Source organism: Phacochoerus africanus, chromosome 3, assembly GCF_016906955.1.
Source record: "Phacochoerus africanus isolate WHEZ1 chromosome 3, ROS_Pafr_v1, whole genome shotgun sequence".
Taxonomy (NCBI): Eukaryota; Metazoa; Chordata; class Mammalia; order Artiodactyla; family Suidae; genus Phacochoerus; species Phacochoerus africanus.
In genome coordinates, this window is record NC_062546.1 from 21,785,004 (window position 1) to 21,804,169 (window position 19,166).

Sequence of the window (19,166 nt, forward strand, 5' to 3'; positions counted from 1 at the left end):
TACCTTTCTTTTGTTGGCCGTGTCCTCGCAGAATGCAGAATTTCTTGGGATTGAACCTGCACCGCAGCCGTGATTTTGCTGGATCCTTAACCACTAGGCAACCAGGAAACTCCTTTCTTTACCTCTTCTTAGCTTCTGGCAGCCTCAGGCATTGCCTGGCTTGAAATTGCATCAGTCTGATCTCTGCCTCTGTCATCTTGTCTCTCTGTGGGTGTCTGTCTTTGTGTCCAAATTTCCCCTTTGTATAAGAATACCTGGGAGTTCCTGTTGTGGTGCAGTGGAAAAGAATCCGACTAGGAACCATGAGGTTTCAGGTTCAATTCCTGACCTTACTCAGCAGGTTGGGGATCCGGTGTTGCTATGAGCTAGGTGTAGGTCGCAGATGCGACTCGGATCTGGCGTTGCTGCGGCTGTGGTGTAGGCCAGAGGCTATAGCTCTGATTTGCCCCCTATCCTGGAAACCTCTACAGGCCGTGGGTGCTGTCCTAAAAAGCGCAAAAAAAAAAAAAAAAGAAAGAAAAAAAATAAAAGGATACCAGTCATTGGATTAGAGACCACCTTAAATGACCTCATTTTAACTTGATGACCAAGGCCCTATTTCCAAATAAAGTCACATTTTGAAGTACTTGAGTTTAGGATTTCATGTCTTTCTTAGAGGCCACAGCTCCACTCATACCAGTAAGTAACTTTGAATCATGGAATATTAGAGCTAAAAGGGACTTTTTTTCTGTTGAAGCTACCCCACTCCATACTTCCCTCTCTGCTTGATCTTTTTTTTTTCCCCTCCCCTTTTTTGGCCCCCCTGTGGCATATGGAGTTCTCAGGCCAGGGGCCGAATCTACTACTCTGCAGCTTCGGCAATGCTGCATCCGTAACGCACCGTGCCGGTCTGGGGAGCGAACCTGCAACCCGGCGTTGCAGAGAGGCCACTGATCCTTTTGCACCACAGTAGGAACACCTCTTCTCTGCTTGATCTTAATCATGCCTGGGCTCTCCTGAAAAACGTCACCGAGGAAATGCACCAAAAGGTTAACTCTGGTACCTATGATAACACTCATCTCATCCACCAGGCCTGCATCCTCGCAGCGCCTGTGTTGGTTTCCCCTCCTTTTCTAGGGCCATATCTGTTTTTTCTAGCTTACTTGATTTGTTGACATATATAATTGTTCATAGTAATTATATGAACAATTGTTGATTATTCTATCATCCTGTTTGTTCCTGTGTCATCCATTGTGATGTGTCCTCTTTCATTTATGATTTTATTTGCATCTTCTCTTCATCTAGCTGAAAGTTCACTAATTGCATTGATCTCTGCAAACAAACAAACAAAAAAACCTCTTAGTTTTATTGATTTGCCCTGCTCAGTTAACCCTTTCTTCCCCCACTCCCCAGCAAGAAAATATGCACCTGCCTAGGACATAAATAACCAAATAATCTCTTCTGGCTCAGAATTCTAAGAGCTTGTCATCAGCTCCACAGTTCATTTAGCAATTGATTGTGTGGCACTGTGAATTGCTATTTAAGTATTTTGTTATCTAACTTCTCTGGAATTTTATGTCTAACCTCTATAAGTAGATTATATTTTCCTTGAGGGCAAGAAACAGATACTATACGTCTTTGTATCACCCATGACTGATGGCGGTACTGAGTTGGACACTTAATATGTATCTGGGGATATGATTGGAAGTCTCTTGTCACTTCACCTAATTTTCCAATCTTTTCCCCAGCAATGGGCTGCCCTAGGCCCTTTTCACATAGTTTCTCCATTGTAGAGTCTGCTGTTCATTGTCTCCATGGGTTTGCCTCTGCTGTGCTGCACATGCTCAGTGCCCCTGCAATCTACTTTTATATATCACTCCTGCTCAGATCCTAGAGCTCCCTAAAGTATACCTCACCCTGGTCTCGCTCTTTCTGATGGGTTGGGACTCCAGTGGGTGAGCCAGGGCATCAGGAAACAGAGAGGACCCAAAGGGCCTACATTTAGGGGCTGCGAGGATGCAGGCCTGGTGGATGAGATGAGCTTTATCATGGCCGCCGGCCTACGCCAGAACCACAGCAATGCCAGATACAAGCCGCGTCTGTGACCTACACCATGGCTCACGGCAACGCCAGATCCTTAACCCACTGAGCGAGGCTGGGGATTGATCCTGCAACCTCATGGTTCCTAGTCAGATTTGTTTCCGCTGAGCCACAACAGGAACTCCTGGACTGAACCACTCCTGATGGAACCACACATCCAAGAAAGCTAGCTGGGGGTACAGGGTGGAGCTGAAAGAAAGCTGGGCTTGATTGGGTCTGGGGGATACAGGTGATGGTCCCAAGATGAGATTTCAGTGTTCAATGAGGCCTTCCTTTGAAAAACGGCCTGCCAGAATTCCTGTTGTGGCTCAGCAGGTTAAGAGCTTGACACAGTGTCTGTGTGGATGTGGGTTTGATCTAGCCTTGCTCAGTGGGTTAAGGATCCAGTGTTGCCGCAAGCTGTGGCATAGGTCATGGATTTGGCTTAGATCCTGTGTGGCTGTGGCTGTGGCGTAGGCCAGCAGCTACAGCTTCAATTTGACCCCTGGCCTGGGAACATCCATATATTGCAGGTATGGCCCTAAAAAGAAAAAAGTGAAAGAAAAAGAATAACAGCCTACTTACCCCTGGGGTTTCTGATGAAGGATCCCATGAGATTACCTGAGGTGGAGAAAAGCCTTTTCTGAGGGAAGGAGAGGATCCAGCTCTGGGTTTTAGTGGCCCCAAGTGGGAAATCATTTTAGTGGACCATAAAGCAGCAGCCATCTATCCTGCTTTTCTTCTTCTTCTTTTTTTTTTTTTAATTTTTAGGGCGGCACCTGCAGCATATGGAGGTTCCCAAGCTAGGGGTTGAATTGGAGCTACAGCTGCTGGCCTACACCACAGCTACAGTAATGCCAGATCTGAGCCAAGTCTGAGATCTACACCAAAGCTCATGGCAACACCAGATTCCCAATCCAATGAGCGAGGCCAGGTATCGAACCCTCATCCTCATGGATACTTAGCTGGATTTGTTTCTGCTGTGCCACAAATGGGAACTCCATATAAATGTATTTTTGTGTTCCCCATTGTCTCATGGCAAACCTGGCTGCCCCATACTCATCAGGTACCTGCCTGGGCTTCTCTGCATCCTTTCTTGGAACCATCCTCTGGAAGGTCCTGGAATGTTCTGGAATGTCCTAGAATATTCTAAAATGGAGGATTGCTTGCCAACCAGACTGAGTTTCTTAAAAAATAGGGAGAGAAGAACAACCCTTGGCTTTTCTAGGGAGTGTGGCAAATGGGCTCATACTACATCCAGAATTTTGAGCGGTGAGCTCCTGCGCCAGGGTCAGGCCATGTGCGGGCCCCACCCATTTCACCTGTCAGCGCAGGCCAAACTGAGTGGTACTCACTGGCATTTGTGTGTTCCTTTGCCTAAGAGGTTTCTATGGCTGCCAGAGCCCCTCTACCCAGATGAGAAACACCAGAGAACTAATGTCCCCTAGAAGCTCCCCTCGGCCAGTGAATGATGGGAGATGATGAATAAACACCCCAGCACTCTTGGCCCCAGGGTGGGTGTTCTGAGGAGTGTTCTATACTGGCTCCCAGAGTTTCCCCAGTCGGATGAAGGTGGTACCTGGTTTGATCATGCACCTTTGTTTGTTTGTTTGTTTGTTTTTCAGCGCCGCACCTGAAGTATATGGAGGTTCCCAGGCTAGGGGTCCAGTTGGAGCTACAGCTGCCCGCCTACACCACAGCCACAGCAACATCAGATCCAAGTGCATCTACGACCTATACCACAGCTCATGGCAGCACCAGATCCTTAACCCACTGAGTGAGGCCAGGGGTCAAACCCACATCCTCATGGATACTAGTTGGGTTGGTTACTGCTAAGTCATAACAGGAACTCCATGCACCCATTTGTTTTGGCCACACTCATGGTGACCAGCTCAGTGCCTGCAAACAGGAGATGCTCAATAGCACATCCAGACAAAAATATCAAATCTCCACTATGGCTAAATAAATCCTTTCACGTGCATTACCTAATATCGTTATTATAATAATCCTAGGACATAGCTACTACTATAATCATTCTTTTTTTTTTTTTTTTTGGTGGTGCAGAAGTTCCTGGGCCAGGGATTGCACCCAAGCCACAGCAGCGACCCAAGCTGCTGCAGTGACAGCACTGGATCCTTAACCTGCTGCACCACCAGGGAACTCCTACTGTTTTTATTTTATATAGAGGACCTCAAGGGGGAAAGGGACCTGCCCATGGCCACAACCACATGGCCAGTGCTGGATGAAGCCTGAGCCCTTCCTAGTCCATCACAGGGATGGATGGTGGATAAGTGAGCCAAAGGGATGAGGCAAAGCTGTGGTTTACCCTGCTGCCAGCTGGGTGATGGTGCATCAGCGCATACAGGACGCATCTCTGTCACACTCAGGGTAAATGGATCTATTCGCTGTGAATTATCTACTAGCCGGCAGCTCCATCCATCTGTTCATTAACACAATTAAAAAAATATCCAACAAGTCTTCTGACTCCCAGCCCCTGGGGAGCCAGCTACATAACTCGGAAATGACTCTTTAGTAAAGCCTGATCAAAGGCTGGTTGTTCAGTAATTAGAAATCACAGCCTCTTCCCCCCAGGCTTGGGGCTCGTAAACAACAGTTGGATGAGGTTGTTATTTGGGTCGGACCCAAAACCTTGACAGATCCATTTCCTCCTAATTTATACCCATTTTGATGGGGGAAAGCAGGAGCAGGCTGAGTTTCTGCTCCGAGAGACCCACTGGCTCCTGTGTCTACAGCAGGCAAGGAGGGAGGGAGGCAGCAGGTACTGAAATGAACCCATGGACTGCCCATGAACTGAGATGGACAAGCACCATCGAGAGTGGAGTGGAAGCCCATGTCCTTTCATCGAGGTTCCCCCTGCAGCGGCCAGTGAGAAAGAGGAGTGGCGTCAGGGTCCATCCTGGAGACTACAGTGGGTCTCACCATCCAAAGACTCCTTAGGCAAAAGAGGGTGGGCAGTGGGAAGGTTCAGCCAAAGTCCCAGGTGGTTTCCTCATTGAGCCATTCAATAAATATTTATTGAGGGCCTACTAGGTCTGTTGGGCACAGGGATCCAAGGGTGGATGAAAAAGACAGGGTCTGCCCTTCAAGAAAGGACCAGCCAGCAGGGGAAGATGGTCTCTTCTGGCTGGAGAGTAAAGTCTGGAGACAAAGAGGGTGTGGGTGCCCCTGCGGAAAAGCAGGAGTGTGGGGGCAGAGGCCAGGCCCCTAGAGCTGGTGACAGAAAAGTCTTCATCCTCCCAGACTCTCCAGGACTACGCTGCATATCTGGAGATGGAACTTGCCCATCCAGCTGTGGCCTCCAAGCCCTGTCATTTTGGCCCTGCCCTCAGACTCTCAGGTACCGGATGTTGGTGCCCAAAAGCAGGAAGTCCTAGGAGAAACAAGACAGGATGGATGTTAAAAGCATCCTCTACTCCAAAAAGACGCATCTCTGATTTAAAGGGAGGCCCACGTCTGGGGAAACACAAGCTCTGCCAGGAACCAGGTCAAGGCATAAATCGAGCGTGTGCCTCTCTCCCCAAGGTCTCCATAAAGCATAGCTTTTGCCAGCTACCTTCTCTAAGGTGGTAATTTATCTCTCATTTCCCAAGCTGCTGCTTCCTGGCAGACCTCATAAAAGTCTTTCTTTTGTGTCACCTAAATTCTCCCTCCTTGGCAAATAACACAAAGTCGTGAGCTGCTGGGGTTTACTCTCTTACCTCCTTATAAGTTTGTATCACCAAAGGGGCAGGAATTCTGAACTCAAAAGAAAGTCCAATTCTTTCCCACGATGACCCATCCCCTGCCTTTGGGTCAAACACATGGGTAACGTTGACCTCAAAATTCTAATGCGCAAGGTAGTATAGAGAGTTGACCATTGAACAATGAGGATTGGGGTGAGGCTGCTCCTTGGGTGAAGAATCCACTTATAGGGAGGGAGTGGGATGGATTGGGAATTTTGGGTGCATAGATGCAAAGTATTGCCTTCAGAATGGATAAGCAATGAGATCCTGCTGTGTAGCACTGGGAACTGATGAGTCACTTATGATGGAGCATGACACTGTGACAAAAAAGAATGTGCACATGTATGTGTGACTGGGTCACCTTGCTGTACAGTAGAAAATTGAGAGAACACTGTAAACCAGCTACAATGGAAAAAATAAAAATCACTATAAATGAAAAAAAAAAGAGATGAAATGGGATTAAGTCAGCCCTTTCCAAATAAACAGATCAACAGAGAAAAAAAAAAAAGAGAAAATTCACTTATAATTTATAGTCAGCTCTTGGTAGCCACAGTTCCTCACATCAGTGGGTCCACATCTGCAGGTTCGACAAACTGTGTATTTACTATTGAAAAAAAAAAGTCTGTGTATAATCAGACCTGGGGCCATTAAAATGTGTGTTGTTCAAGGATCAGTCTTAACGTTGACCCTTCTTCTTCTTCTTCTTTTTTTTTCTTCTTCTTTTTATAGCTGCACCTGTGGCATATGAAGTTCCCAGGCTAGGGGGCGAATCAGAGCCGCAGCTGTTGGCCTACACCACAGCCACACTAGATCCGAGCTGCATCTGAGACCTATGCCGCAGCTTGCAGCAATGCTGGATCCTTAACCCACCAGCCAAGGCCAGAGATTGAACCCAAATCCTCACAGATACTAGTCAGGTTCTTAACCCGCTGAGTTCCCACAAGGGGAACTCTGACACTGACCCTTATTCTTAATCTTCGAAAGACTTCCATTGTGCCAAACTGAGCACTAATCTTCAAAAGAGCCCGGAGAGATTTGGGTTACACCCCGTTTTACAGAGGAGAAGACTGAGGCCAGCTGCATGAATTGTCACTCAGTCCTTGCTTTGAACCATGATCTCTCTGACTTCTAAACTCTCAACAATAGTTGGATATTAAGTATCTCTGGGCCCCAAAGGGCTTTGGGCATTTGTTGTTCAAATATGTCAGTTGGTCCCTGTTTCAATGTTCCTGATCACCCCACTGTCCATCACTCTCTTTAGCAGCTGTGACTTGCTGGATGTTAACTGCGTACCAGGCACAAGGCAGCATCCCCTTTACAGCTCACGAGTCTGCCAACCCAGTTATCTCACCTTACAGATGCTATTCTAGAAAGATAACCTGAACTGTGGGGCACAGATGGACCAGAACATGCTTGTTCAAAATAGTGGAGAGTATAGCGAAGAATCAGACATGTTCCTTGGTATTCAAATAGCTAGGTTAGGAGCTCCCGTTGTGGCTCCGCGGTAATGAACCAGAATAGTATCCATGAGGATGTGGGTTCAATCCCTGGCCTCACTCAGTGGGTTAAGGATCCGATGTTGCCTTGAGCTGTGGTGTAGGTTGCAGACGTAGCTCGAATTAGCGTTGCTGTGGCTGTGGTGTAGGCTGGCAGCTGCAGCTCTGATTCAACCCTTAGCCTGGGAACCTCCATATGCCATTGGATTGGTGTGGCCCTAAACAGCAAAAAAAAAAAAAAAAAAAAAAAAAAAAGTTAAGTTAATGATGGCCCATCTGGTGGGTGGGGCAGTATTTAACACTGGTGGGGAAGAGACTAGACTATAAAAAAATAAAATAGGTCTGAGTGCCAGCAACGCCAACTCTCTGAAACAAACAAACAAAAAAATGCTTAGAAAACAGAAAGGCTGGAAGGAAGTGCCTTGAAAGTCAAGCGGTGGGTGTGGTGGGGCAATGGCATTTTGAGGGACAGCCCACCAAACATGCATCCCTCCTGCCTCGATAGAGGTGCCACTTCTGAAGGACACATGGATGGCATCCTGGCATGTAGCTGGCCCTGGAGCATCCTACCCCCACCCAGGCTTTCCCAGCTGCAGGGTTAGGCTGGGTCCCATCCACTGAGTTATAACCCACAAGCCAGGAAATCTAACCAACCCCCTCCCCAAATCCTCAGAGCCCCCGCTGAACCCACTGACCTTGTGGATCTGGAGAACAGGGTCGTGGAGCTGAATACAATTTAGCAGAGGGAGGGGGAAGCCTTCTGCCAACTTATCTGGAGGTTGAGGCACAACATCGAGAGAGATTTGTTAATAAATAACAATTACAGAAACAATTTTACCAAAAAAGTTCCTCTCTGCAAACTCTATACCCAGCATATTTCTGTTTAATTATCACCAAATATAGGGATTATTATTCCCACGTTAAAGATAAGGATATTGAGGCACAGCGTGGCCAAGTAAATTTTCCTAGGTGACACAGCTGGAAAGTGGAGGAACTGGGATTTGAACCCAGGCAGGCTGATGCAGGCGCCTGAGCTCTCAGCCTTAGTGCTATGTGGAGACAGTGGCAGGTATGAGATGCTAGGGGATGCCAGCTGTCTGCTGTCACCTGCATCCTGCTTTCTGTTGCAGCCAAATGAAGCGGAGCATCATGGAAAGAGGGTTTAGGTCCTTCGCTTTATTTTTTGACTAGGGAGGTGGTAACTGAGAATGTGACTTTAGAAGTGGGCTGCCTTGGGCCCTGGATATTAAGTTGGTCCTCCGTTTTTCACCTGCCACTTCAGGGTGTGTGTGTGTGGGGGGGCACTTTTGTGAGCCCCTCCTTCTCTCTTAGGAGGTTTCCGGTGCTCTAAAAAGTTGTTTCTCTCCCAGTTTTCTTGGAGCCGTGGAAGGAGATGAGGCTGAATTCAACACTCTCCCACAGACATGTCACTGAAGATCAGAGATAGGTCACTCGCGCAAGGTCACAAAGCCTGTAGGAGAGCCCTGGTTCCACCTTTCTTTTTCCCAAAGAGCAGTGTCCACTCTTGGAAAAATCCTTAGTGGTTCTTACCATTGACCTTGGGGTAGAGGTTGTTGAGAAGGTAGTAATTGAGCAGCGCCTCCAACAGCTCCACCTGGTGGAGAATAGGAGAGGTACCCCGTAACCACATGTCCCAAACAAACCTCCACAGAGCCACCCTGGGTGTGGGGTGGTTCTGTACATGCTGACAGGGCAGAGGGTTTGAAAAAAATCAATTTTCGGGTAGATACCTACATCATGCTTATACTTTACAAGATAAAATGATTTTGAGATGTACAGTTATAAGGGCACAAAGGGAAAGACAATTATGGAAGACTACATGCCCAATAATCTTTTCTCTAGTAAGAACATTAAGGTTTGGCTTAGTCTTATCTTTAGTAATTAATTTTTCTTTTTACAGTGAAAAAGCTTTCCAAAATGACTTATGTAATAAAAAATTTATGCCAAAACAAAAATAATGAAACCCAACTTTAAACACTCACTATGGGCCAAGTATAAGGGCTCAGAGCATTACATGTATATTTGATGCAGTCTTCACTAATACTCTTTGATGTTAATTTTTTCCTTTTTTTTTAGGGCTGCATCCATGGCTTATGGAATTTCCCAGGCAAGGCGTTGAATCAGAGCCACAGCTGCTGGCCTACACCACGGCCACAGCAATGCGGGATCCTTAACCTACCGAGTTAGGCCAGGGCCTGAACCAGCATCCTTATGGATACCAGTCAGATTCATTTCCACTGAGCCACAATGGGAACTCCTCTTTGACGTTACTATTAATGCCCTCGCGTCACAGATGAGAAAAGCGAGGCCCACCGAACGAACGTGATTTGCTAGAAACTGGGCAGCAGGGTCCAAATTTGAATCCAGGTTTATCTGCTTCTCCGGGTCCTGCTTTTTACAGTCCATATTCTGAAAACCTGATAGGATGCCTTTTTTGTGACTCTTTACAAGTGAATAATTTACTTCCTGGAGCATTTTGCCATGCCATGCCCAGATGCAATATCAGTGTGTCATTAGTCAGTTTAACCTTCATTCTCCGAAAGGAGTCACCCTTCGGGGCCCCCGTAGGCAATGTCTCATCCGATACTTGATGTGTTTGTCTCCACTTCCACTTGGGGAAAGGATGGGCAGTGGAGGGCAGGTGGAAGGTGGTCCGAGGTGGCCACCATCCAAAGGCTGATAAAAGGGAGGCCAACTACTGCAGATGAAGTCTTTCCATTTCCTCTTTGGCTTGTGAGGAGCAGCTGCCGTCGCCCCAACTTCCCTCTTTTCAAAAGTCTCTCCTTTTTCTTCCCATTCTCTTTTCTCCTTTAACATGAAGGCCACTATTTCATCACTTTTTCCTCTTTGTGGAAATCGTCTCTTGTTTTCGCTTGCCCAGCAATCTATTCCTTTTGCTTTAATAACAGGGTCCTTATTTCTCTTGGGGAGCCCTCCTTTCCAATCTCAGCCCACGTGGTTTGGGACTGCAAATCCTGGCTCCAGGTGTGTAGATGAACCCTATGCTTTGGCCAGTTGGCCTTGTCCAATTTCTGACCTGGGTAACTGGCTAAGGGATGGACATAACTAAGATTAACCCAGTGAGGGTTAGCACAGGGATTTTGGGGAGGGTTTTGGTAGCTTTAAAAAAAAAAAAAAAAAGAGGAGTTCCTGTCGTGGCTCAGTGGTTAATGAATCCAACTAGGAACCATGAGGTTGCAGGTTCGATCCCTGCCCTTGCTCAGTGGGTTAAGGATCCGATGTTGCCGTGAACTGTGGTGTAGGTTGCAGACATGGCTTGGATCCCGAGTTGCTGTGGCTGTGGCGTAGGCCGGCAGCTACAGCTCTGATTAGACCCCTAGCCTGGGAACCTCCATATGCCACTGGAGCGGCCCAAGAGATGGCAAAAAAGACAAAAAAAAAAAAGAGAGAGAGAGAGAGAAACCTTGGTACAACCACTATGGAAAATAGTATGGAGCTTCCTCAGAAAACTAAATTTAGAACTACCAGACGATCCAGCAATCCCACTCTGGGGATATATTTAGACAAAACTACAATTCAAAAACACATATGCACCTGTATGTTCATAGCAGACACGAAAACAACCTAAATGTCCATTGACAGATGAATGGATTAAGAAGATGTGGTACATAAACACAATGGAATACAACTCAGCCATAAAAAAGAATGTACTAATGCCATTTGCAGCAACACGGATGCAATTAGAGATTCTCTTACTAAGTAAAGTAAACCAGAAAAGAAAGTCAAATACCATATGATATCACTTATATGTGGAATCCAAAATGTGGCACTAATGGACTTTATCTACAGAACAGAAACAGACTCATAGGCATGGAGAACAGACTCGTGGTTGCCAAGAGGGAGGGGGAGGGAGGGAGGTGGACTGGGCATTTGGGGTTAACATATACAAACCATGACATTTAGAATAGTTGGACAATGGGGTCCTGCTGTACAGCGCAGGGAATGACATCCCAATCTCCATATTGTTTTCCATAGTGACTTTACCAACTTACATTCCCACCAACAGTGTAGGAGGGTTTCCTTTGCTCCACATCCTGGAGAGAGATTCTTGATATACTCATTTGAACGCCTAGATCTAGCTCTGCCTAAAGTCTCTAGCCTTAGCTTTTTGTCATTGTTGTAAGTTATATGATCCCGTACCTTCCTCTTGTTTGCTTAAGATACTTTCTATTCTTTGCAGCTAAAAGAATTCTGTCCAGGAGATCCCACTGTGGCTCAGCGGGTTAAGAACTTGTCTAGTGGGAGTTCCCGCTGTGACTCAGTGGACACAAACCCCACTAGTATCCATGTGGATGTGGGATTGATCCCTAGCCTCACTCAGTGGGTTAAGGATCCACGGTGCTGTGAGCTGTTGTGTAGGTCACAGACACGGCTTGGATCTGGCGTTGCTGTGGTTATGGTATAGACTGCCAGCTGCAGCTCCAGTTTGACCCCTGGCTTGGGAATTTCCATATGCTGCAGGGATGGCCCTGGGGAAAAAAAAAGAATTTTTCTCCAGTGGATGATTTAATTATATTGTCTTTTTTTAAATTATTGACATAGAGTCTATGTACAATATTATGTTACAGACCCAAAGATTTTGAAGACAAACTTATGGATACCATATATTATCTTATATTGAGAGGTAACTGTTCCTCTGCCCTAAGTTTCATGTCCTCTAGAGCTTCCACACTTTTCTAGAGCAGAGAGTAACTTTTCTCCTTTTCTCTTTTCTATTATAGGTATAAAACACTGCTTAGTAAACACTCTAATTATTACCCTAATCATTCATAAATAAAAACAATAATAACTTACATTGAATATTCCAACTTTAGATTCTTTCAGTTCCATTTGTATCCTATAACAAATCAGAGAAGATTCAGAGATGGGGGCATTTTACTCACAGGAACCCTAAGCCATGTGGGGGTCCCCAGAAAGGAGGAGACACCAGCTTGAGAAGGTAGAGGGTCAGGGGTATGGTAGGGGTGGGAGTGAAAAAAGATGATTGAGGAACCAGAAACAATGATATAACCTTATTGGGAAGACTTGAAGAGTGGACGTGTGTAGCGTAAAAAAACACAGTCTCTATAATTTCAGGAAGTTAATGTTACTGATGTCTAAAATTCAGAGATTAAGAAAAAGCAGTATTAGAAATTAGAAATTTGGAAGTGACGGGGGTTAGGTGGAAAAGACATTTAGGGAGGCAGCACCAGTTGGGTAAAAGAATTGGGCCAATCCGGGTAAAATTTAAGTTTCCTTCCCAAATGGTGCGCCCCCTAACTTTGACAGGGAGATCTGGTTACACTTCACCTCCAGCTACAGCAAAGGAGCTACAGTGTCAGGGGGAGTGATCCCAGGTGAGCGCCCCCATGTGGGCAGGAGGCTGACTTACTTTCCCGGCTTTAGGAATCCAGTGATCTTGCTGGTATTGAAGGTCAGCGTGGCGGACACATTAGTGGCCTGGAAATTCCAGTAGAAAGAAACATGTCTGAATGAGGGAGGTTGTCACGTACCAGGCAGATAACTATGAGGAGGCTGTCTCCTCGAAACAGACATCTCAGTGAGTGAGTTAAAGCAGGAACTTACCCACTAGACTATAGACTCCCAGGAAGCTCATTGTGGGTGCTCAGTAAATGTTTAAACTTGGACTTGTAATTGCCGACCATGATAGCAATTAAACTTTGAGCAGATTACCAAGAGAGGGTATAGAGGACTAGCTCTGGAACTCTCTAGCTATTTCAAGGCCAAGAGTCAGCCTTAGTAATGGTAGTAGCAGTAATAATAATAATCATGTTTTAATTTAAAATGCATTGATAACAATTTTGAGAACAATAATATCAAATTGCCAGATATGACATCTGGGAGAATTACATTTCCAGAGATTTGTCTTGTGTTTTAAACCTGGAACAAAAGAGCAAAGTTCTTCATCTAGTGAGCACCCCCTGCCAAAAAAAACTTCAGACAGGAAGCATCAAGAAAGGAGAAACTCAGAGTTCCCATCGTGGCGCAGTGGAAATGAATCCAACTAGGAACCATGAGGTTGCGAGTTCGATCCCTGGCCTCGCTCAGTGGGTTAAGGATCCAGCGTTGCCATGAGCTGTGGTGTAGGTTGTCAACACGGCTCGGATCTGGTGTTGCTGTGGCTGTGGTGTAGGCCGGCAGCTATAGCTTCGATTGGACCCCTAGCCTGGGAACTTCCATACGCCGCAAGTGTGGCCCTAAAAAGCCAAAAAAAAAAAAAAAAAAAAGGAGACTCTGCTCTCAATATTTAACTCAGAGGAAATTTCACACAGGGGATCAGTTATACAAGTGATGGATTGCTGAGAAGCCAAAAAAGAGTCAAAGCTTATTCTCTCCCAGGACTGGAGGAACAGAGGGAAGAGTCGAGGTCCTGGGAGCCACCATGGAGGGGACACAGTCAGTGCCTGTGTCTCTGTCCAAACCAAAGAGGAGAAAGTACTCTGGCTTCTTCCTTCCTCCCATCCTCCATTCTCCTGACAGTGCCTTTCATTGGAAGTCAGTGCAAGGGAGCCTGGGAAATGTAGTCTTTGGGGTCACATATAGAAAGAGCAGAGCAAAAGTGAAGTCGGCCATACAATGAGACACCAACATCAAATGCTTTCACTGACATGTGGAATCTGAAAAAAGGACAGACTGAATTTCTTTGCAGAACAGTTGCTGACTCACAGACATTGAGAAACTTACGGTCTCCGGAGGAGACAGTTTGGGGGGTGGGGGGCTGTGCTTGGGCTGTGGGATGGAAATCCTGCGAAATTGGATTGTTATGATCATTACGCAACTACAGATGTGATAAATTCATTTGAGTAATAAAAAAAATTTAAAAAAAGATGGAAAGGGCAGAGCAAACAGGGAAAAGACCCCCCCTTGCCTTCCTCCCCACAATAGCCCAGACCCACTTAGTCTATTAAACGAATAAACTTGCCAACAGATATAAAGTATCTTTGTAATAAGTCCTATGAGGAAAAATAAGAGGGTGCCACAAGAAAAAAATGACAAAGGGCTTAAGGTAGATCAGGGGTAAAGGCAATCAAGTAAGGCCCATCTGAGGAAGTGATGCTTAAGTTGAGATCTGAAGGCATTAGCCAGGTGGAGAGTGGGGGAAAAGCATTCAGGAAAAGGGAACAGCATTTGCAAAGGCTTTGAACCTTACCATACCAAGCCGGAAGACAGGCTCCCTGACAGAGTTGGGCAAGAGCACAAAGCCCTCAACCTCTATCTGGGGGGTTGAGGATAGATTCCCAGAGCCGAAGTTCAGGAACGGGGCTGAGACCATTGCTCCCCGGAGCTCCAAGTTCATGTTGGGGTACAGTCTGGCTAACTAGGGGCAGAATGAGGAGATTATATCAGGAGGAGAAAACATACAGGTTTTCCAGGAGAACATTAGGGAGTCAGATAAAGTTGAGAATGTAGGTGGGTTTTATTTCTACAAAAGGTTCTGTGCCTTTTTCTCTTAAAGGCATAACCAGACGTCTTTCCATGTCAGACTTATGGAGTCAGCATTAGTGATTTCATGGCTGCATTGTATTCCACTGTGCAGATACTGCCATTGATCTAGCCTTACTGGGTCCCAAGGTTGTCTACAAGGTTTTCCATTTTAATGACCACTCCCCTGTGTACCCTTGGCTCTTATTTGCAGAGATACATTCCTATACATGGAATTGCTAAGTCCAAGGGTAAAGATATATATATATATATGTTTTGGCCACACCCATGGCATACAGCAGGCCAGGGATTGAACCCATGTTGCAGCAGCAACCCAAGCCAGATCCTTAACCTGCAGAGCCACCAGGGAACTCCTGGTTAAGCATGTTTTTAAAGTTTCTGCCAGGTATTGCCAAACTGTCCTCCAGAAAGGTTGGGCTGATTTTTTTTTTTCACTCCACACCCCTCCCCAGGCAATGGGTGAGAACTATGCTTTCTCCATGCCCTCATCACACTCGGTAACTGCACACACAAACACCAGATGCCAATGTTCTTGAAATATGACTCGCTAGATCCCACCCTTTCGAAAATGAAGGCAATTTTCTGTTTAACTGGAATTTAATTTGGCATCAAGACTACTCTTTTGGGGGGGGGGGAAGTTGGTGGAGGAACAACAATCCTACAAGACTTTTGGTTAGGCAAAGATAAAACCTGTAGTCTGCTGTAAAAGGGGATGTTTAGAAGGTGGAGGGTAAATTGTACTAAGAAAGTGGGCTGAGCTGCTTCTCTGTCAGGATGATTATGATGCCAGCAGGAAGGGGACAAAAGAGATGCTGGAGCCAGGATGTGGCCATGGTCCTGGTCTGACAATATGGTGGCAGGTTGGGCTGCCCTGTGGCTCTAGGGAGAGAGAGGGGCTGCTGTGGGGGCATCTTAGGGAGGGATGTGACCCAGATCTTGCAGAACTTGAGGCTTAACGGTTTTCCCACCATTATCATTCCTGTCAGCCATCATCAAGCCTTCTGCAAGGAAATTTTTTTTTTGGTATTTTTATTTTATTTTATTTTATTTTATTTTATATTTTTTGTCTTTTTAGGGCCGCACTTGCGGCATATGGAAGCTCCTAGGCTAGGGGTCCAATTGGAGCTGTAGCCGCCAGCCTGCAAGTTCCGAGCCACGTCTGCGACCTGCACCATAGCTCACGGCAATGCTGGATCCTTAACCCACCAAGTGAGGCCAGGGATCGAACCCTCATCCTCAGGGATACTAGTTGGGTTCTTAACCTGCTAAGCCATAATGGAGACTCCCACAAAATATATTTTAAAGCATCAAGAACAGTGCCTAGCCCCTAGTATGCCCTCTGTAATAGTTTAATATTATTAATACTAATATTAATATTGATTAATACAAATATTAATTGTTTGATGTTATTAATCCTAATTAATATTGTGGGACCTATTGGCATTCCTTGGGATTGGCAGAGATCCCTAGTAAAAGACTGGGCAGCCTATGGTCCCCCAAGACATGAGGCTTGGGTCTCTGGGACTTGGGTTTGAAGGGAACTGCAGCACCCCGGCCTCCACTGGGGGCCCTGCCACTGGCCTTCTGACCCTTGGTCAAGCTGAGAGGAGCATGGAGGTTTTAAAGAGAATCCCCCGAGGGCCTGGGGCCTCTGCCTGCACCTGAGGGCTGAGGGAAGCCTTACCCGGGGGACGAAGGTGCGGAAGGAGTTGGTGGTCAGTCGGATGTTAGAAGTAGGTGGAACCTGCAGCAAAGGGACACAGAGAAGTTTTAGGGGCTCCCACTGGAGTTGAAGGTCTGAAGAGAGATGGGGAAGTGGATGGATGTTCAGTAAAGAAACTTCTCGATGGCTCAGGGTTACCATGGCAACGATGTAATGCTTGTCCTGCCTTCACCACAAGCACATGAGTCCCCAGGGTGCTGGCCGCTCTTCTTGGGGCATAGGTGACAGGCGGGACCCCCTCAGAGGGTCCACGAGAGTGGGATTTGCAGTCACGCAGACCCGGGTTTGGCTCGGGGCTTTGTTACTGTGTGACCTCTGGTCAGTTCCTTTACCTCTCTGAGCCCCAACATCCTTACCTATGAAATGGAGATAAATATAGTCTCCCCTTACTGGGTCACTGTGTGGGCTAAATGAAATGGTAGGCATAAAGCACTTAGGCCAAGGCCCAGCACAGAGTGAGTGCTCAATAAAACAGTTCTTATGGGAGTTCCCGTCGTGGCGCAGTGGTTAACGAATGCGACTAGGAACCATGAGGTTGCGGGTTCACTCCCTGCCCTTGCTCAGTGGGTTAACGATCCGGCATTGCCGTGAGCTGTGGTGTAGGTCGCAGACGCGGCTCGGATCCCGCATTGCTGTGGCTCTGGCGTGGGCCAGTGCCTACAGCTCCGATTCAACCCCTAGCCTGGGAACCTCCATATGCTGTGGGAGCGGCCCAAGGAATAGCAACAACAACAACAATAACAACAACAACAAAAAGACAAAAAAAAAAACAAAAAACAGTTCTTATGATCCCATCCACCAAAGGAAGGACGGTACCACAGCAGGGAAGGGTGATGCCATTGGGACAATGGAAGAAAAAGGCCTGGACATAGGTGAGAAATCATTCAAAGGACAAAAAGCCACTCTATCCATCACTGCTGGTCCCGAAGTTATTACCAGGGTGAGCTGGACCATCCGATGGGACAGCACTGTGTCTCTCCCATCATCCTGGCATTGTTCACGAGGCCTCGGCTTTTACAAAGAGCTACAAGAGTCAGCCATCTAAAACCCACATGCATGAAAGAATCCGGAGAAATAGTAAAGATGTGAGCCGCTATAAAATTTAGTATCCTTTATACAAAACTGCATTTGAGACAGTTATTTTAGAGCTAAATGCTAGGAAGACTTTGTCTCCCCTTTTCACTGCGAATCACTAAATCAGGTACTCTTTCCATTTTGGCTAGAGGAAGCTCCCTCACAGATTTGTGATTTTTTTTTTTTAAATCAATTTGTGGGCCCAGTATCTTCATAACTTTGCTTTACTTGTAACTTGGTCTTTATTTCCTATTCTATGTAACTTTATGCATTTATCAGTATATCTATCATCCTGCCTCTTTCACTAAAATCTTTTTTTTAAACCTCCACAAACCATCAGGAGGAAAGAAACTATGAATTAGAATGACAGATCTAGTCTGGAGGGGAAAAATAAAACACAGACAAGCAAGCCACAAACTCTTCCACAATCGTTAGAAGGCAGAGAGAATTTTGACTTTGAGCTTCCTGGCAGCCAACGTGAAAAGGGAATTGGGGAAACATATTTTTCCTGGTCTCGATTATTTTTCTTAGTCATAATTTACTATTTCACTGATGTAAGTGGGTGGGAAGGAAAGAAAGAAGGCAGGCCAGGTGACAGTGTCATTTGTGAGAGCTATTCTGCTAGGATTCTCACCAAGTCATCTGTGATGGAAAAGTTCAAGAACCCTGCTTCGTTATAAACCAGACTGGCAGTTTTGAAGACATAATCAGAGACGGCAAAGTAGACCATTCGGCTGTGTTCCTCAGGAAGTCTCATGACAGGAGCAAGGAAGCCAACTGGGGAGCGGTGATCAAGGCTAAAAATTTCACCCTGGAGAGAGAGATAGGGTCCACTTGAATTTTTCAAAGTCCATCCCAGGGTTGGGTCTATCTGAGCGAGGTCGTTGGCTATAGAGCTTGATGAGGGAACATGGATAGGCTGGAAATGGCCTGAAACTCCACCATTAAAGATGTTTTCTTTTGGGTCAACCTGTGTCTCTAGAAGCCGTTAATGAAACACTCCCCAGAAGCTTTGTCTTTTAACCTATGGGACCCAGTGGGAGGCTCCTCTGCACACTGAGGACGGGCACCGATTGTTCTCGGCTGACTGGTGGGAAAGTGAAGGAGGGGAGGAATAGGGAGGGGAGGTTTCAAGACCTAAGAGTTGTAAGACCCCAGTGGGAGGATCCTGGCTCTGGGAACACTCCCCGCTACTCCATACTGCCCTGCCCTTGACACAGCGGGAGCTGATGGGGAGAGGAGGACAGGTCTGAAGCCGAGGGAACAAGAGGCCTTAAGAGACGGCTGGCCTTGGAGTTCCCGTGGTAGCTCCGTGGGTTAAGAATCCGAATAGTATCCATAAGGATGCAGGTTCCATCCCTGGCCCTGCTCAGTGGGTTAAGGATCCCACGTTGCCACAAGCTGCAGTGTAGGTCCCGCATGCAGCTTGGATCTTGTTGCTGTGGCTATGGTGTAGGCCTGCAGCTGCAGCTCCGATTTGACCCCGAGCCTGGGAACTTCCATACACACAGTTGTGGTCCTAATAAGAAAAAGGAAAAAAAAAAAAAAAAAAAAAGAGCTGGCCCTGAGGGCTGGACTCTCCCAAGC

The 19,166-nt window shown here is 46.4% G+C and overlaps 1 protein-coding gene across 1 annotated transcript in view; it reads right to left on the bottom strand.

Moving 5' to 3' along the window:
- Positions 1 to 5,060: 5,060 nt before the first annotated feature.
- The window catches only part of LBP (lipopolysaccharide binding protein), a 30,333-nt gene continuing 16,227 nt past the window's right edge, over positions 5,061 to 19,166 (bottom strand). The window contains exons 8-15 of the mRNA XM_047770320.1: positions 18,214 to 18,390; positions 16,467 to 16,526; positions 14,490 to 14,657; positions 12,711 to 12,778; positions 12,134 to 12,176; positions 8,849 to 8,912; positions 7,993 to 8,069; positions 5,061 to 5,449 (exon numbers count right to left, since the gene is read on the bottom strand). Of these exons, the coding sequence (XP_047626276.1) occupies positions 5,405 to 5,449; positions 7,993 to 8,069; positions 8,849 to 8,912; positions 12,134 to 12,176; positions 12,711 to 12,778; positions 14,490 to 14,657; positions 16,467 to 16,526; positions 18,214 to 18,390 (702 nt within the window). The 3' untranslated portion in view covers positions 5,061 to 5,404. The remainder of the gene's footprint in view (positions 5,450 to 7,992; positions 8,070 to 8,848; positions 8,913 to 12,133; positions 12,177 to 12,710; positions 12,779 to 14,489; positions 14,658 to 16,466; positions 16,527 to 18,213; positions 18,391 to 19,166) is intronic.